Here is a 19404-nt window from a genome sequence, read left to right as displayed (position 1 = left end):
GCTGCATTTTATGAATGAAACTGGAAAAAGGAACGAGCCAGAGTGGGGAGGGGAGAAGACGGGGTCGGGTTTTTTCTTCTTCTCCTTTTTCTTCCTCCACTGCTGTTGCTGTGCTTTCTATTCTCCACGAGTCAAAGCAGAAAGGAGCTTGAAGGCACAGGGATAATCAGAAACCCCCCCACAACTTTATTTAACCTCGTCGTTGATAAAAATAATTAAAAAAACAAAACATGGAGGTATATAATATATGGTTATGCAGTACAAAATTAAACAATGCCCTCTCTAGCAGGCAAAACAAGCGTTAACAGTATTTACAAAGAGCCTTTTAAACCGCAGAACTTGACATTAACATGGGATCCGTTTCTCCTATGAACATCAAGTCCAGTGAATTTTAAACAAGTGGTGGACTAACTGGGGTTTGCTCAAATGTGTGGGTTTTCCATTGCGAGTCAAAACCAACAACGGGGTTGTGCGACCTCTCAGGAGAAGACTGAATATTTTTTGTCTCGTGAGAAGCACCAGATGAGATCACGTTTTTGCATAATGAAAAGCTTGAACTGTATAAAGCTTGTGCTATATGTACAGTGATGCAGAGATCGATGTCCAATGCTCAAAAGGACAAAGAAAAAAAAAAACATAGTTGGAGAAGAATCAGGGTTTCTCAGGGAGAATATTGAAGTATGACAAAGAAATAATAAATTAAGGCATTTCTGGCTGTGCAGATCTACGAGTATGAGAAAGAAAAGAATACAAGAGAAGAACTGATGCTGGTCACACCCATCCCATTAAATGGGCCACACAAGAGAAAAAAAATGTCCCATGTCGTTTTGTCCTTCAAATGTCCACACGGGACGTCCGTGGTCTTATTAGAAAAGTTAGTGATGTAAAGGTAAGAAGAGCTCCTTGTTCATCATCCGGACCGCTACATACAGTCCATGGAGTTGTCCGGCATCTGCCCAAGAGCTGGCATCTTTCCTGGTATGCAGGATGGGGGCAGCATCCCGCTGACGTTCGGGGACGGGTCCACGTTTTCGCTGTCTTCCATCTTGTCTGCCGAGCCCTCCCAGTTGATGTGGAAGCGGGTGACGCGTGGGTTGGAGGCCAAGATATTCCTCTGAAGCTACAGGGAGGAAAGAAAGATCAGGGCTTGGTATGCTTGTGCCTTTTAAGTACACAATTTAAGGTAACTGATAAGTCTGGGTAACACTGACAAAAAAGAATAGCAATATTTTTTGCGATAATCCCTTCTATGTTGAAGGGATGTATCAATTACCAGGATAGAGTTTGAAATTAATAATTTGAGTTTATAAGATGGAATTTGTTTCAAAGCACACAGTAATATAAAAAGCATGACTTATAACAAAGACTTTTTGCTTCCAAAAATAACAATACACCAAACAATTCCCTTAATGCAAAAAAAAAAGAAGCAATATCTTTGAATAATGATGCAAATCAAGTTCACACTGTTGTTCGCAGTGTCTTCATATCGTAAAAGTGCTTAAATAATCATAGCCCAAAATATTTCCTATTAAGGCTGCAGTTTTTAACTTTTGTAAAGATATATTTTTTTACGTATTTGTTACAACTGACAATATCGTGACAGTGTAATACGAGACAGATAATCTGTAAAGACAATCGAGCTCCTCGATTGTCATCTTGCGAAATACACCGCTCCCGGTCAAAAACAATCAATCAGATACAGATAAGACTGACAGGTCTTATCACTGTCAATCACCCTCGACTATGTGCTGCTCTATGCGTTAATGGTGGAAAACTAACTTACTGTCCCATCATCGATAGCCATGCTGACTAGCCTACGCCGTCACGAAAAGCTCCAGTGGAGAGAACTGGCTATAGCGCAGTAGAGAGCATGAGTAAGGTTCTGAGCAGAACATACACAAGCTTGATTGACAGACATAAAAAGAGGGGTCCTAAGAATAAAAGTGACACCATCTGTCTCTAAACATCGTCTTCTGTAATATATTAAGTGAGCTACAAAAAAATCCAATGCTGCTGAGTATTTTCTTTGATGAAATCACTGTTATTCTATAGACTCTCTGGCGTCTGACCATGGATTATTTTTGCCTTTCATCCAGCAATTTTTGAAAGGAGCATATTTATCTACAATTTTAGTATAACCATTATAAATTCCAGTGCAGTCATACCTCTGGTGTCAGGAATGTTTTCCTATACTCAAAGTGGTGCAAGTGACAGAAATCCTGTTCTGAAAATGTTGCATATCACTGTTGGTAACCGTGTAAAGTTTAGTTATACCTATTTTCGTATTTTGTACTGTTGCCACAGTAATAACTAATAATATTAGCAAAAACAGTTGTGTATTTGTGGGAACGGTTTGCTAAAATCAAATCAACCAAAGTGGATTTTTCAGGGTATTTGATATTTGGTCTGGAATGTCAAAGGCAACTAAATTAACAGAACTAGAGTGAGATTTAACCTTTTTAGACGCATATCCAAGTTAAGATCATCTAAAATACAAATTCTATCAAAATCTAAACTTGGTAACACCTGCGTAAAAACAGACGTTTTCAGGTGTAAGAAAATTAAATTATTACACAATGGGAGTTAGGAACTGTTTCACACAAAAAAAAATCCTGTTGGAGACACTGGAGGGCAGCAGAAAGCTACACTTTACTAAAATCTTCTCAGAAGAAAGGCCCATTTAAATACAATATAACCTCTGTTAGTTACCTGAGAGTAGTCTGGTTTTAGAGGCGGGTTTTCCCGCAGCTCTGGATCTGTATATTCATTGTTAACATAATAACCAATGCGAATGAACTCCTGTCCGCGGTAGGTGCAGGTTATGAGGACTACCGTCACTCCCACAGCGTCGGTCTCTGGAATCAGACCTGTGTTAGGAGCGTCAGCCTGTTGGGTTGAAACATAGCAAACAAAAACATCAACTCAGAGTTTATTGTTCCATAATGTAAAATCAGGTACTTGGGAATAAAAACAGGGACAGATTACATTGAAGCCTTAATCAGAGTTTTGTAGATGAGCTTTGACTTGCCAGTGAGGAATTCTGATTTCTCTTCTGAACAGTATGAAAATGAAAGAACAGCTCAAAAACGTGTTGCTTTTCACTCTTCCTGTTGAAAGTACTCAGCAGTTATTTATTTTAGAACCAGCAATGTACAAGTAAACAGCAGCTGTAGAGCAGGGTCTTTCCAAGTTTTTTTTTTAGATAAAATTATGAAATTACAAATTATTCACCATTTGGCTCTCTTAGCTGGGCTCAAATTACAAAAACCTTAACATATGTCTGTATTTTCTTGAAGATAAAACTGAGCAATTTTATGTTCCATGTTTAGCTTTCGTGATATCTGTTTAGAAGCCTTGCTCTCTCTCACTGTCTTGCAGCCTAAACGAAAAGCAGGTATCTCTAGACATCTCACCTAGTTTCATTTTAAATGGTTTCTTACACTTGTACTTCTTTTAACTTTAAAAATCTTGCTAATGCTGAAAATAACTTTGAAAAGTGCTGAGGGCTGCACTTATTTCGTGTTTAGTAAAGCTTAACCAGTTTCCAAAATGCAGGTCAGTTGTATGGCAGCCAGATGATGTCCTGTTTCACTGGTTTGTAATATAAAATTAGACAAGAAACACAGTCTTATCAGGAACTCACCTGAAACACAAACATGTGTCTTCCAGCTGGAACTGGACCGACCAACACAGAATCTAGAACCTGGTCGTACTCTTCACTCTCAGCAGAACCAACATAGATGATCTTCCACTCCAGATCTAATAGAGGAAGGGAGGAGGTGAAGGGTTAGGATATTTTCCACAAAAATTAAAACAGAGTTAAAAATTCAAATTTCAGCTCTGTACTCAGTGCTTGAACAAAAATGTGTAACTTGTCCTAAATGATCCATTTATAAAAACAAAGCAACTGTTGCCACATGACATTACATGTTGCTGTTTTAATGAGGTTATCTTCACAATATATTTATTTCTGTGAAAAATATGTTGTGAACCAAATCTTTAAGAAAAATCCGCTACATTTAGAATTAGTTTTAGAGCAGCAATTTATCTTTCTTATATATAATGGAAAAGACTTAAACATTTCCAAAAAAAACAAAACATTGCTTACATTTACAAACAGCTTTCCATTGAAAAAAAATGACACCGGCTACTGACATGCAGCATGTATTCATAGTTATTGATCATGATTCAAAACATCTTTGACTTGATTTCAACTCACGTATTTATTTATTTTTTTCAAACAATGCATTTCCAACTGTAATAAATTTCAGTTTACAGACTGAATTAAGACAAATGATATTTTTAAGTGAAAACTCAAGTCTAATGCTGAAGGCAAAATGCGCCCAAAACAAGGCAGGTTTATAACAGTTTGTTGATAGCAAACCTTGTTACGGTTGGTTTTCGCGGCTACGTTTTAAACATTTATTAATGCATTCGCTACAGCCGCAGCAACACAGAAGTGGAAAGAAACGACTGAAAAAAATTCTCAAAAAATGAAACAAATGAGCAAAAACAAACGAGAGATTACTTCTAAAAGAAGGCACAGTTTATTTCTGGGTATTTTAATCCACAGCAGGAATTTATATTTCGCGGCAATTCCTTGACATACCAATGTAATGCCGCCAGCCAATCATCTTGTCGGAAAACACTGACGCGCTGGTAAAAGAGCCAATCAGCTACAGCAGAAGGCGAGCTTGTCGGCACAAACGCGCCAGCGCCAATTTTTAACAGTTCGCATAAAGAAACGCATATAATCCGTATAAAGCATAAGGTAACAGTTATTTTCAGGTAAACTAAAACGCATTAACGCGACGTACTGATGTATTACGCTTTCTCACGGTGACGCCAACACTTCATATAAACCTAAGAGCGCCCGAACTCAACAGCTAACAGAGATAGTGTGATTTTACGGACAATAAAAGAAAACCCACCTTCAGGCAAATCCTCCATGCATTCAAACGTTATCTCAAACTGAAACGGGTTTCCAAATGGGCTCGGGTTGTCCAAAACAGCAACATTTAACACTTGTACCTTTGCCATGACACAAAATTAAGACGCACTTCACCCTCGAAGATTAATTTGGCTGCAAATAATCCTAAACTATTACTCAGCACTGATCTGTCGCAGCTCTACAGCCGGCTGTCGGGTCGTGAAGTTAAAGTTCAAGCCTTTACGCTCAGAGAACACCTACACAACCCGTCGGTGTCCTGGCAAGAGGAAGTGCGTCACTTTTTTTTTTCTTCTCCGCTGATGACGCATTTATGAAGAATGTGCTGCAGCCCCCTAGTGTTCATTTGGCAAACAGCAGCTAAAAATCTCAGGCAAAACCAGCACCCACTCAATCTAACAATGTTTTTAGTTGTTTTTTTAAATTATATAAATATACTTGAAAATATTACTATCTACTAATTTTATTTTTAAAAAATTCTAATTTTCTTGTTAATAATGTGTTGTTTGACCAAGGCTTTGACATTTCTTCCAAACAGGGTCGAAGAAAATGTTGAATGTTAGCTGTTTTTTCTTAGTGAAAAGACGCCCACATTCCTCAAGAAATACGTACATTTATTTTGATCAAAATAAAAGCATTTCAGATCCTACTTGAAAGATGTTTATTTGATTTAACAAAATTGACTGAAGCTTTCATATTTCATTGAAATGGCACAACATAGACTCTTATGTGTCAGTAAACTTTGAAAAGCAGAAATCTTATTCAAGCCTTCACTTGTTTTATTACTGTCGACACCCAAAGAGAGTGTACTGATTGACCATTGCCTCCATGCCAGCACATGTGGCGTTGTATTTCTTATTTCCACATTCTGCTTCGGTGGGCCAGTACTCAATCCAGGTCCGCTCACCGAGTACATATTGGTACCTGATAGAAAAATGGAAAACCGAGAAAATTCATGTTTAAAATCCTGACAAAACTACACAACTGACAAACTGATGATCAATGACAACCAGAGTAAACTTACGAATGATTGGGTTCATCAGCGTGAATATCTTTGGAGGTGCCCATGATGAGATAATTTTGACCTATTTTTATGTCCAAAGCTTCTCTGCAGTGCCGGAAACTGAGGAATGTGCGCCTTTCATTCTGAAGACCCACATCTGAACTTCCTATGATTAAAAACACAGTTTTTTATATTGCAATTTAATCGGATATAGTGACTCTGCAGAGAGAGAAACTGCACCATCGTTATAATCATCACCACCACGTCTTTCTGAAATCACTGCACATATTTTCAGCAATACATTTATATCATAATAACGTTACCATCAGTGTTACTAATAAATTGTATTTCAAAAACTTTTGTCCCTTTGGTCCCATTTCAATGAAAAAATTCATTGATTAATGAATTTTTGATTTTGTTTGGGAAGCAAATATTACAGTGTAAAAAACAAATACAGCAACGAACTGGAAGGTATTTTTTGGCAATTTTATTTTGATAAGCCGCAAAGCAACCCATAATAGTGAAGAGGGAGAAAATGTTAAAGTGAAACAGTGTTGTGCCTTCATATATGGGCCCTCAAGATGATAACTTTGGATGTTTTCCTTTCCTTAATCCCCTTAGCAAAGATGCTCATCTTCAGTCTGTTTCAATGGAGAGCATCAACAACAATTCTCATGTCTTACTTAAAGTAAGAACTGGACTTTGACTGGGCCATTCGAACATACAAATACACTATAATCTATATTTCAAATGTGATACCAAAGCAACATCTTTTCAAAACAGGATCTTTTTCTCAAGGTTAAAAATTGTTTTGATTAATTGCATATAGATATTTTAAATTTCTTAATCAGGACAAAACCAATAAATAGTGGATAACTCAGCAGTCCTTGCACTGTTAATTTGTGCCGGTCTGTTACATAAAATATCAATAAAATAAAGTGAAGCTTGTGGTTTGTCATGTACAAACCACAAGAAGTTTCAAGTTCAAAGTTCAAGAAGTTTGAATACTCTTGAAAAGCCATTTAGAAACATGACAAAGTGTTATATTAATATTAAATTCTTGCTGATGCTCCACTTATTAATACATTACTCTATTAATAAGATAAATAAAGAAATAAAGATAAATAAAGATCCAACAGTACATTTTTATAACTTTCAAAAGCTGTAAGTGTGATGGACACAAACCCACCTTCTTTGATGACATCAAGCACAAGCACTGTATAAATATCGGTGGACAAACCGTCTGCAAACTCTTCCACTCTCACTTTGTAAGCTGAGAATATGCAAGTTGTACATCATTAGCACATTTACACAACTCATTGGGAAATGTATACAAATACATTTACCAAAGTCTATTTTGCTGTTCAGTTCAGTCTCACAAATCTTCTCTGTCCGGTCGTCGTCATCAATTTTGCCCTTCTTCTGCATACTGCAGTTCTCTGCAATCACACAGCAGGTGCAATGTGACAAATAACCCAAGATCTTCCTTCATAAAACAGTCAGGAACTCAGAGTGAATGAATATAACCTCCCTCATTACCAAAAGCAAAAAATATCAGTAAAACCTATCTAATTTCTTAGCCACTGCACTCAGAGATATAATAGGCTTAATTTATGAACCCAAAAGTACATCAATATGATTACCTTAGGATCAGGGTCCTACTTCCACTACTACATACCCCGACAGCAATAGATCTGGATTTTAAAAATATAAATCCCTCTTCTGACAGGAAGGGAACAACATTGTCCTCATAAGAAGGGTAACTTGGAATCCTGTTGCTTAAGTTGTATGTAAATGTTGTAGCTAAGAAAATTGTACACTATCCTAGAAACCGAATAATTTTATGATTGTCATGTAGATTTTAGTTCATGTTTCATGGTTATTTTAGATGAAGATTACCTTGTTAAATATTTGTACTAGATCGACTCAAAGGTCATGGTGAGTACCAGCCTCATGCTACTACTTAGAAAGACCAGCAGGGGTCAGTAAGAAGTCAGACTCTGCTAAAAGAACATTCGATCATTTTTTTTCTTCTAGTTTTGCAAATAATTCAGAATTTCTTTATGCAGCATGAACCTACTAGAGACAAAATCCGAATATCAGTGTTTCACATTTCAAATGACAACGGTTATTAGTGCGTCTTGCAATTTTTGAACATGTATTGTTTTATTTCTTTACAAACAAGTTCGAGGTCGTAAATTTAGCTGTATGCATCACTGGTCATGATCTTGTCTGATCCAAAGAAGTAATATTTATTTGTAAACTAATTTATAGTAATTTCCACCGACTATTAAGATAAGTTTTATTCACCTTCAGCACAAATACATTCATCATTTTTGCAGAGCCGCAGCAGCTTTCCAGCCTCCCTTTCTGGATGGTAGAACCTCACACAGCGCGTCTCTGCATGGTGTATTAAACACAAGCAGATTTAAAATGTATATCTATATATATTAAAAACATTTTCGATGTGTTGTAATTACCATACTGAGGGCTGTCATGCTCATAAACAGACACAGCTGCTGGCTGCAGTACTCCCACTACCTGCTTCTGGTGAATCCTAAAAATGATCTCCTCTGGTTTTGTGTGTGAAACCTTTGGAGAAATATTAATAAGACAAATGAAAGAGGAGAATATGGATGCAAAAGGGTTGACTGGATGTAATACTAAAGACTGACTTTGTCCATGTAGATGATGATTGAGCTTCTTTCTGAGTCACTGATAATCTCCTTGTATTTTGAGATAGTGCGGGCACGACCTTTAGATAACTAAATGCAAAAAACAACTGTGATTCTCATCTGTGAGCACAAAAACAACTCTTTACTTTAAAGATTTTAGACCAAGACATTTGATCAGTCTAAGCTTGAAGGTCTGTGTGTGTCTTACAAGGTTCAGGTCTTTGGTGTTAACAGTGAAGCCGGTTAGCAAACCAATATCCAAAACTGTCATGGCGGCATCTCGATATTTGTTCTTATATCTGTTCAGAATAAAAATGAGCAAAGAAGGAATAGATATAAATACAAAGTTATGATAATTAATATAATTTGGTGCTAAATGAACATACTTTTTTTTTGTTTTTTTTCTTTTCATTTTATTAGATCTTTGTAAAGCCTGCTGTAAAAAGAAGGAACTCACAGATTTCAAAATGTTTATATCTTACCAGATGATCGTCTCAATTACTGAGGCAATCACTACCAGAATTAATTTTTCCTGATTAAGATTACATTTGAGGGTTAAATGGACAACTTTCATGAAATAGCCTTATAGATCTTACAAAAGCAGTATTCTCATGTTGTATATCTTCTCAGCCTCACTTGTTTTTTCTGGAAACACAACAGACAAAATTGTTTGTACGCCTCTGTTTGTTTGGTGGAAAGTCACAGCGGTTAGGTATAAAACAAGCTCATGCAAACACACAAAGAGACACAAAACACAAGTAGACGAACCTGGGAGGAGTTGTACTGTCATATTGAACTTCTGACAGTCACTATGCTTTTCTTTAGGTAAAGCATAAAACAACGACACCATCTGTCACATAAAAAAATGCAGGTTCTAAGTTAGCATATAATAAATAAATAAGAAGTCATTCTTGAGTATTTAAAACTAAAAATATGTTTGACTTTCCAATACTACAACTGAACCCAAAACAACATTTCACTTACCGTCACTGTGGCTTCTCCTAGGCCTGTAGCAACGACAGTCACATCTTGGTTTATATTATTGATCTATAGTGATTTAATATCAAATAAACAGATCAGCAAAAACACATAAAGTAGATTTATTTCATAATAGTTTGAGCCACTAATTGTTATAAAATGCTTGTTCGAACTTTAGATGTTCTTGTGGAAAAGTGGTTCCTCCTGTTGAAGTTGTATTTTACAGGTTTTGATCTGCCCGGCAACAAGATGTCCACATTTAGATCATAGCCTGGGTTCTGTTCACTGGTCCAGAACTCTGCCACGGCCTGGTACACTGTCACAGTGGCCTGCAGAGTCAAGACAGACATTACAAAACGAGTTCTGACCTTAAAGAAACACACCAATCAACGCTATTTCACAAAGTTGCGGTTTTGAAGTGTCACAAAGGTACTACAGGTGGTATCTGGATTAATTAACTCTCAGTACTAATATGTTATTAAACAGTTTTGATGTACATAAATAATTCTCATTCAAAACGTCTCTGTGAGAGTGAGTGACATGAGTCAGAGGAGGCTTGGGGTCTCACTTATAAACGTGGCAATAAAAGGGCCTCAAACTAGTGCGCACTTTTCACGTTAAAGTTGTGACCTACAAAAAACAAACCTGACAGAAGAGGCATTGCCACTGCTGGAAGACCTTGGGCAAATGGGAGAACGCGGAAGTAAATTCTAACTTTTTGAGTCTTTCGTCCTGATGCACTCCTCCGCTGTGACCTGCAGAGGGCAGTGACTGCCCCCCTTAAACACTGGCTCCTCACTTCCTGTCCAACCCCACAGAGCGCAGAGGAGGTGAGCTTTAATATTACTCATAGGGAGCCTTCTACTAAAATGCCAATGTTGGTGTGCAACTTTTATTTGTCACGCCACTACAGTGGCTAACAAAAATGAGATTTTGTTCCCCCATCTCACTGAATATCTGTGAAATTGTGTTTCATTACTCTGTTCTTTGTGATTGCCATTGTTGGCCATGAATAACATTGATCAGCTGACCTTATATTTATGAGGCACTTTGCATCGACTATTTATGGTTGAATGTAGAGGATATGAATATATGAGCAATTTAGGAAAAATGGTGAGGTGAAGCTTTAATTTCTGAAGGAGAAATTGCTTTCTGGTTATAGTTTTATCAATCTGGATTATTCCGGAGGTATGCCATTTTTTCCTGTTGAGCAAATGCATAGTTTTAGTATAGATCCTAGGCAAAGTTTTAGAAATGAGACCCATGATGTTTCTGTGGTACCTACCAAGCTAATAAGCACCAACAGCCAAAAAAGATGAGTAGTTTAAGCGCAGCTATCTTTGTTTCAAGCAAACTTTCTTTAAAAAAGAAATCTGTAGTCGAGAAAATTTTGAGAACTTACTTTACCTAAGGTGGGTGTCAAACTCATTTTTGTTTTGGGCCAAATCAAGATCATGAAGGCTCTTAAAGGGCCGGTTCTGCCAGAATGTATTGATAAAACCTGTTCACAAACTGTTGAAATATCAATGAATTCTTAAAATTAAATATTATTTCTGAACATGTCACTTTCCGATGGGGGCACTGTGTTGAAAGGAGAGGAGGCAAGGCAACAAGATCTTTTCAGTCCCTCCTGCAGGATTTCGTGATTCTTTTTGCGATTTTTTGCAATAAAAACCAAAATCTTTGTGGCACCAATTCGGAAGTATTTGTAATATTTGCGCTTATTTATGACGGTAAATGGGGCTTTTTATTATTCACTGTATAGAGCATGAACTTTAATGTGACATCACTTAAGAGTGAGGCAGCTGTTTAGTACAAGTAAGAAAGTTTTTCACAATTTTTGAGAAAAATCTGCAACAAACTCCCAATTATTAGCTCAAAAAAGTATGTGAATTTCCATGATAATTCCCATGAAACTAGAGGGACTGATTGATATAATTTGGCAGTAAACGGATAAAAACTGCATTGATTTGATTGATAACATAATATTTCAGCACTCCTAGTGTGTAATCTAGAATCTAGAGGGCCACATAAAAAGCTATGATGGGCCAGATTTGGCCCACGGGCCTCGAGTTTGACATGAGATATACAAGCTGGGCGAACATTGACAGTGATGGCTGCCTATAGATTACCTCTGAAGTATTTCATACGTAGCATCTTTTGGCCTCCTTTCAGACTAAACATAACCGTGTTTCAGGTTAAAGCTAAAAAAAAATAATGACGAAAAATCATTTGCTTACATATTGATGTACAGGTGGTAACAAAAATGTCTTTCTCTGCATTTTTTTTCAATTACAATAAAAACAAGTTCAGCAGAGGAGGTACAGCCCTGCAGTTCCTCTGGACAAGATCTTCATCTTCTCAACAATCTGACAAAGTCCAAGAGTGATTGTGCAACGGTTCAAAACTGTCAGTATCTTGGTACTTAGATACGCAGAGATTGGGAAACAGTCTCATAGAGGTTTGAAAGAAAAAGCCAAGTTTTACGTTACCTGAATTGATCCAAAGCCTCCGTTTTCTCTTTGCTGCTTGTTGAACCACCTCGCAATCGGCCAAGCTTCATTAAAGGCCTTTACGATAAAAGCAGACCAAGTTAAAGCTGTTAACCAGAATGATCGTCTATGTTGTCACAGCAGTAAGTAAGACATCCTGACCTTGACTTTGACCAGAGCCAGAAGAGCATATGCTGTGGCTTCCAGTGTGTAAACACGACCCATTGGTACAGGCCAGTGGGACAGATCTGAGGACAACAACAATCTCAAGAAGCCTCCCAAAAACACCAGGGGAACCAACACATTTAATCCGGCTTAAAAAAAAAGTGGTTTTTTTTTAATTTATTATTATTTTCCTAAAAACATAAACAAGAAAGGGTTGGCCTGGCGGTGGGGCTCGTAAAGCATGGCGGGCCGCCAGGCCTATAATAAGATGAGTATGAATTGACACTCGTTCAGTCTGTGATGGACTGTACTTTTTAATACTGTAAAACTCGGGTGCAATATGACTAAAATCGCAAACGTACAAAATGGCAAAGAGTCATAATCTCGTCTCAGAGGTGCTGGAGGTTTTTTCTTTAAGATCAGTCGAGACAACATAAAACATACTTTATTTTAGCTGCAACTAAGTGGCAAAAGTTTATCTGCATTCAATTCAATTTAAATCCAAATCTTATTTTTACTTGGGAAGGTTCAAAGTTGCCACTTTGCTCCCCACACTTTGAAGGTAAGAAAATTTAAAAACGGAGGGAAAACATTTTCCAGTATATACAGTACAGACCAAAAGTTTGGACACACCTTCTAATTCAATGGGTTTTCTTTATTTTCATGACTATTTATAAGGCAAGAAATCCCACTTATTAACCTGACAGGGCAGGTTGACCTATGAAGTGAAAACCATTTCAAGTGACGACCTCTTGAAGCTCATCAAGAAAATGCAGAGTGTGTGCAAAGCAGTAATCACAGCAAAAGGTTGCTACTTTGAAGAAACTAGAATATAAGGGGTATTTTCAGTTGTTTTACACTTTTTTGTTTAGTGCATATTTCCACATGTGTTATTCATAGTTTTGATGCCTTCAGTGTGAATCTACAATGTCAATAGTCATGAAAATAAAGGAAACTCATTGAATTAAGAGGTGTGTCCAAACTTTTGGTCTGTACTGTATATAAATGGGTTTTTTTTCAGAAACATTCAGAAGGGAAGAATGTCTCTCACTGCCTGTTGCAGAAAGAAGTTGGTTGCATCAGTGGAACCAGTAAGTCCGAATACTTGCTACAGGTTAGTTCACTAATGAACAGAGATTTATACAATGTGTGACATCACAATGAAATAAGGTATCCCAAGCAAAAAAAAAAAAAAAAAAAAAAAAATTAACCTCCGAGAATAAAATATAGGTTAATAAAATACACATAATTTTTGTTGTATTGATATGTATACAAGGATGTCTTGTATGTATGTATATTATTTGAGAAAGTCCACTTAGTAAAAATATATCTGGGTCACAACTTTTACCGGAACTTATAAAAAGGAACAGAGGACACTCGATTAGTAGGAGAAAGGGGTGTGGCAGCACGAGGGAAGAGACGCCGAGCGACGGTCCGAGGAGCTTGCAAGATTAGCCCGGAGAGAACTGACCGCTGGACTAAAAGCGTGGCCAGAGCAATTCACAAAGGGGTCAAAAGTCTTCTGGAGGCGAGGTAGAGCCACACGGAGCGTTGACCGGACCCGAGGCGCTCGCGATCCAGGCCTGACGAAGGGAACCGCCCGGGCACACAAACGCCGACCCGGTGAGACCCTTCCATTTTTTTTCCTTTCTTTCTTGTATTTTTGGTGCACGAAGACGGATTAATATTTTTGGGCCCCAACGTTGTTTTTTTTTGCGCAAACGGAACTTTATTTTTTTTGGATTGCCTAATTATGGACTTTTTTGATGGACTATTATTATTGATGAACTATTTCTTTTTCTTTTGATTTATAGGCTGGGTTATGGACTTAGATTTGACTGTTTCGTTGTTTAATTGTAAAAAATTAAAGAGTGACGGGTAAAATATTATGATTTCAGGAAAACAATTGATTATTAAATGTAGCGGGCAGCTTGTAGCCGCTTCAGTGCGCTGATGTGTCCCCTCTTTCTTTGCATTGATGAAATCGTTTCTCTAGCCTTGTTTGATGGTCATGCTTATTACCAAATTCGTATAAAAAGAAGTAAAAGGACTCACTTGAGCGTGTACATTTCCCGTTTATTCGAGGATTTTGTTACAAATGTAGATGTTTTATAAATAGTCTCTGATTTGCTTGGCCTTATTCTGGGTCTTGTCTTGGCCTGTGGTAAAGACCAAGACAACGCTAACGACTTCTCTTTGTGTTGTAGTGAGGTTACATGATCTGTGTTACTGTGTGATGATCTTAGATTTGCTTGGGCTTGGCCTTATTCTTGCCTTTATTAAAATTTCTTGGGGATCTTGAATGCAACTCTCTCATCTTCTCTTTGTGCTGTAGTTGTGAGGTTAAGTGATCTAAATTGTTTCATTGGAATTGCTCCATAGTGTGTGTTGCTGTGTGATCGCACCTGGAGAGGCAAATCTGTGCAGGATCTCCAGGTTCAGTTTGTTTTCATTGGCCAGGGCATATGACGCCATGGCAACGGCATATGGGTTGATTAAGGTCAGAAGGCGCTTTTGGAGGTAGCTCACTGCTTTGTTTATGCTGTCTTGTAAACGCTGGACAAAACAGAGGAGAAATTTTAAAAAGGTGAGCAATATTAGAATATTGAAAGTGGAAACATAGCATTATAATACACTGTATTGTGAGAGAAAACAAAGATCCTCACATTAACATTGGCACTACATAATCCACTTGACTCCTGCATGGCAATGAGGCAAAAGGCTGTCAGGGAGACGTCCGAATCTGTGCCGCCGACATCACCCTACGGACACACAACTTATTCTCACCTTGATATTGGTTTACAAATACTTCGCTTTTTAAAACAATGAATAATACAACCCCTGGCAAAAAGTATGGAATCACCAGTCTTGGATGAGCACTCATTCAGACATTTCATGCTGTAAAACAAACTCAGATCAAAAACATGATACAATATTAAGGTCGTTCCAAAGTGCAACTTGTTGGCCTTCAGGAACACTCAAAGAAATGAAGAGAAAACATTGTGGAAGTCAGTGAATGATACTTTAATTGACCAAACACAGGGAAATAAATATGGAATCACTCAATTCTGAGGAAAAAAGTGTGGAATCATGAAAAACGCATAAACAAAAGACCATTCAAAATACATCACTAGTATTTAGTTGCACCACCTTTGGCTTTTATAACAGCTTTCAGTCTGTGAGGCATGGACTTGATGAGTGACAAACAGTATTCTGCATCAATTTGGTGCCAACTCTCTTTGATAGCAGTTGCCAGATCAGCTTTGCTGGTTGGACCCTTCTTGTGGACCATTTTTTTCAATCTCCACGACAGGTTTTCAATTGGGTTGAGATCTGGACTATTTGCAGGCCATGACATCGACTGAATGTGTCTTTCTTCAAGGAATGCCTTCACTGTTTTTGCCCGATGGCACGATGCATTGTCATCTTGGAAAATTATTTCATCATCACCAAACATCTGTTCAATTGAAGGGATGAGAAAACTGTCCAAAATGTCAATGTAAACTTGTGCATTGATAGAAGAATTAACCACAGTCATCTCCCCAGTGCCTTTGCCTGACATGCAGCCCCATATCATCAAGGACTGTGGAAATTTGGTTGTTTTCTTCAGGCAGGCCTCTTCATAAATCTCACTGGAACGGCACCAAACAAAAGTTCCAGCATCATCACCTTGTCCAATGCAGATTCTTGACTCATCACTGAAGACAACTTTCATCCAGTCATCCACAGTCCATGATTGCCTCTCCTTAGCCCATTGGAGTCTCGTTCTTTTATGTTTAGGTGTCAATGCTGGTTTTCGTTTAGCTTTCCTGTATTGAAATCCCATCTCCTTTAGGCGATTTCTTACGGTTCGGTCACATACATTGACTCCAACTTCCTCCCATTTATGCTTCATCTGTTTAGTTGTACTTTTTCGGTTTTCAAGACAAATGGCCTTAAGTTGTTTGTCTTGACGCTTTGATGTCTTTCTTGGTCTACCAGTACGCTTGGCTTTAACAACCATTCCATGCTGTTTGTATTTGGTCCATATCTTGGATACAGCTGACTGTGAACAGCCCACATCTTTAGCAACCATGCGTGAAGGGTTACCTTCCTCAAGAAGTTTCACAATCCTCTCTTTTGTTTCAAGGGACATTTCTCTTGTTGGAGCCATGGTTCTCACCACTCCACTTCGTCCAGCAGCCCTCCAAGGTGTCATGACTGCAGGTGTTTTGAACTGCACACTAACGGGCACATCTAATCTGGGGCAGGTGTCCATTTAGGGAAAGGAAATAGACTGGGTGTGTCCTTTTTTTTCTACCTCCAATTTGAGTGACTCCACACTTTTTTCCTCAGAATTGAGTGATTCCATATTTATTTCCCTGTGCTTGGTCAATAAAAGTATCATTCACTGACTCCCACAATAGTTTCTCTTCATTTCTTTGAGTGTTCCTGAAAGCCAACAAGTTGCACTTTGGAACGACCTTAATATTGTATCATGTTTTTGATCTGAGTTTGTTTTACAGCATGAAATGTCTGAATGAGTGCTCATCCAAGACTGGTGATTCCATACTTTTTGCCAGGGGTTGTAGGTCTGGATGATTTCATGGTGCCCACAATCATCTCTACGTGGGACATTCTTCCAACTTCTCTGAACATCCCATCAGACTGCTGCGCATTGTGAATCAAAAAGTTGACGGCGTCACAGATGACTTTGCTTTCAACGGCCACCAGTCTGTGGGCCAGGGAGAACACCTTGACAACATACGCCGTCAGCCTTTTGGGGGAAAATAGAGGATGCAGAAAGGTTGGTCACTTCTCAAACATCAAACCGAACATAAATCAGATTGTAAGTTCGTCTATGTAGAGGTCCTTAAAGCCTTCAGTCAACCATTTTGTTCAGTCATGATATGCTTGTTTTAGGAGTTGTACTTGGAATCTTTTAAAGTGGCATTGAGCAATACTTTCCCAGGATTCCAGTAGATCTTTCTAAAATGTTCAGACTTTTGCTGTGGCTTCTAATTTACAGAGAATTCCTATTTGTTGAGCAAATAGGAGTTGCTCAACAAATCAAGAATTAACTTAATATAAATTATCCATCCATTGATTTTCTTGCACTTATTCGGGCTTTGCTCACGGAGGTAGCAGCCTAACCAGAGAAGGCCAGACTTCGCTCTGCCCAGCCACTTGGGCCAGCTCCTCCGGGGGAATCCCAAGGTGTTCCCAGATCAGCCAAGCCTTAATTACAAAAGATCTGCAAATATTGCAAGCTTCTTCTGACTTTGAAAATATTTAAATTCTTTTTCAAAGTGTAACAACTGCAAAATAATCTGATATTTATCTTTAGAACCCCAGGTTGAAGTCCTGATGGATCGTCTCTTCTCCCTTCCCCTGGGCTTCAAATGCGACTAAACATAGTGAATGTGAAAGCTACAGAAAGCCAATAGGACGACTGAAAAAGAACCAGCTATTGATCAGTCAATAGGAGTGTTTATATTATCATAGCTACATAATTAAGTGTGAAGGTTTTCAGGGCTCACCAGGTGCTGCTGTCATGATCAGGATATCCAGCAAAAGATCCATCTCCTTTACGGTAGCTTAGCTGATTACGATAACCTAAGCCCAACAAAACAAACAAGATTCACTGATTGAAGTTCACTTTTTGTGAAATCATGTGCTCTGACGCTGTCGCACACTGAAACAAGTACACAGCACATCTTTCATTGGGGTTGTGCACAAGGTTAAAATTTTATTTCTTTATAAAGTTCAAATTGAATTTGAATAAGATCCCATGGAGCAACACGCAAAAGTTTTTATTCACTTTAATACACATAATTAAATAGAATCATCTTCAATCTGTTATAGACATTCTGTGACATGATTGTACCTGCAACCACTTCCTAGATCAACATAAACCTAGGAAAGGGTCGTCAACTCCAGTCCTCAAGGGGCGCTGTCCCGAAACTTTTAGATGCTTCGACACAAATGAGAATGTAATCAGATGATTAGCAGGACTCTGGAGAACTTGACTGCATACTGAGGAGGTAATTTGATAAAGTTTCAGCTCGCCAACCCTTGAGGACTGGAGTTGAAGATCCCTGACCTATGATATAAATCGTCAGAGAAGTATTTATTATAAGTATTTATTAAGTATTTATATATTTATTTTTCCCACCAGTTATGATGTGTTGCAGGGCTTCATCCCGTCTCTCGACCCCCACGGCTTCCCACTGGTAGGTCATGTCCAAATACGTGGTTGCAATGACGGGCATTGTCAAGTGGATCATGTTTTCCTCTCCACAACCAGACGGTTGGTAGATCAGACCGCTCATCGACTCTCCAGTGACGGCGTTCTTCAGCTCTTCTTTAGGCTTTTTTCCTGGCAACATTCCCACGAGCAAGAACGATAAGCTGACATCATGCAGCCTTCCTTGCATCTTGCAGTTTTATATCTGGTTTATTTGCGTATCACCTGTAACTGCTATTTGCGTGCTGGTAGTTGAGTCCGGTATGATGTCTATCAGAGGAATGTTACTGCGGAGCAGCTGCACTTGTTTGCCATCTGGATTTTAAAAAAAGATTTAATTGTCACTACTTTAGAAGTGTCTATGACGTTGCTCTAAACTCAATGCTCTTTGTCTGCTTCATCCACTCATCATAACTTCATCGCCATCCCACTTTGTTTACTCATTGCTCATTACATTTCCCTCTTGCTTCGCCTGAAGCCTTTTCCTGTTTTCATTTCAAGTGTTCCTTTCCTCTTGAACCAGACATCTCTCAATTTAGCAAAATAGTTTGTTCTTAAAAGCCAGGTCCAGTAAAGCACTTTAAATTAAATGATGGAAATAAGTACGTTTTTTCAATCACATAACTTATTGAGATTGATCCGTGTGCTTAGAGATGAGTAAATAAAAATGTTTACTAGAGTCTTACCTTTTCCTTCGTTTTCAGGGTCCAACGTTATAGTTAGAGGAGATTTTATCAGAATGCCTTCAGGCTAGAAGAAACAACGAGGAAACATCTAAAATTTAGCTTTTTCTTTGTGTTATATCGGGTTTTGTTAATTCAATCATTTTAAAATGAACTCACGACCCAATGGGAGTGAAAGACAACCAAAACACAGAATGGTTGGATTTTATGTACTTGAATTAACGAACTGATTGT

The 19404-nt window shown here is 38.1% G+C and overlaps 2 protein-coding genes across 4 annotated transcripts in view; both read right to left on the bottom strand.

Moving 5' to 3' along the window:
* Positions 1-161: 161 nt before the first annotated feature.
* LOC102225896 (histone chaperone asf1b-B) lies at positions 162-5229 on the bottom strand. Its single transcript, XM_005805060.3, has 4 exons — positions 4932-5229; positions 3644-3759; positions 2710-2886; positions 162-1120 (listed from the first exon to the last, which is right to left on the bottom strand). The coding sequence occupies exons 1-4, from the start codon at positions 5038-5040 to the stop codon at positions 923-925; spliced, it is 600 nt and encodes a 199-aa protein (XP_005805117.1). The 5' UTR covers positions 5041-5229; the 3' UTR covers positions 162-922.
* A 363-nt stretch (positions 5230-5592) lies between these two features.
* Positions 5593-19404, bottom strand: part of LOC102234887 (complement C3-like) — a 26690-nt gene continuing 12878 nt past the window's right edge. For all 3 annotated transcript variants that reach the window (XM_023334670.1, XM_023334671.1, XM_023334672.1), the window contains 21 exons: positions 19174-19237; positions 18713-18802; positions 18416-18619; positions 17781-17856; positions 16858-17017; positions 14928-15023; positions 14667-14817; positions 12259-12344; positions 12097-12174; positions 9778-9933; positions 9611-9673; positions 9395-9476; positions 9223-9271; positions 8835-8925; positions 8627-8716; positions 8432-8543; positions 8262-8351; positions 7298-7390; positions 7141-7224; positions 5973-6117; positions 5593-5872 (listed from right to left, as the gene is read on the bottom strand). In XM_023334670.1, the coding sequence (XP_023190438.1) occupies positions 5731-5872; positions 5973-6117; positions 7141-7224; positions 7298-7390; positions 8262-8351; positions 8432-8543; positions 8627-8716; positions 8835-8925; positions 9223-9271; positions 9395-9476; positions 9611-9673; positions 9778-9933; positions 12097-12174; positions 12259-12344; positions 14667-14817; positions 14928-15023; positions 16858-17017; positions 17781-17856; positions 18416-18619; positions 18713-18802; positions 19174-19237 (2202 nt within the window). In that variant the 3' untranslated portion in view covers positions 5593-5730. The remainder of the gene's footprint in view (positions 5873-5972; positions 6118-7140; positions 7225-7297; positions 7391-8261; positions 8352-8431; positions 8544-8626; positions 8717-8834; positions 8926-9222; positions 9272-9394; positions 9477-9610; positions 9674-9777; positions 9934-12096; positions 12175-12258; positions 12345-14666; positions 14818-14927; positions 15024-16857; positions 17018-17780; positions 17857-18415; positions 18620-18712; positions 18803-19173; positions 19238-19404) is intronic.

The sequence above is a fragment of the Xiphophorus maculatus genome, chromosome 5 (genome assembly GCF_002775205.1).
Source record: "Xiphophorus maculatus strain JP 163 A chromosome 5, X_maculatus-5.0-male, whole genome shotgun sequence".
Lineage (NCBI taxonomy): Eukaryota > Metazoa > Chordata > Actinopteri > Cyprinodontiformes > Poeciliidae > Xiphophorus > Xiphophorus maculatus.
This window is presented reverse-complemented; position numbering and strand designations above follow the sequence as displayed.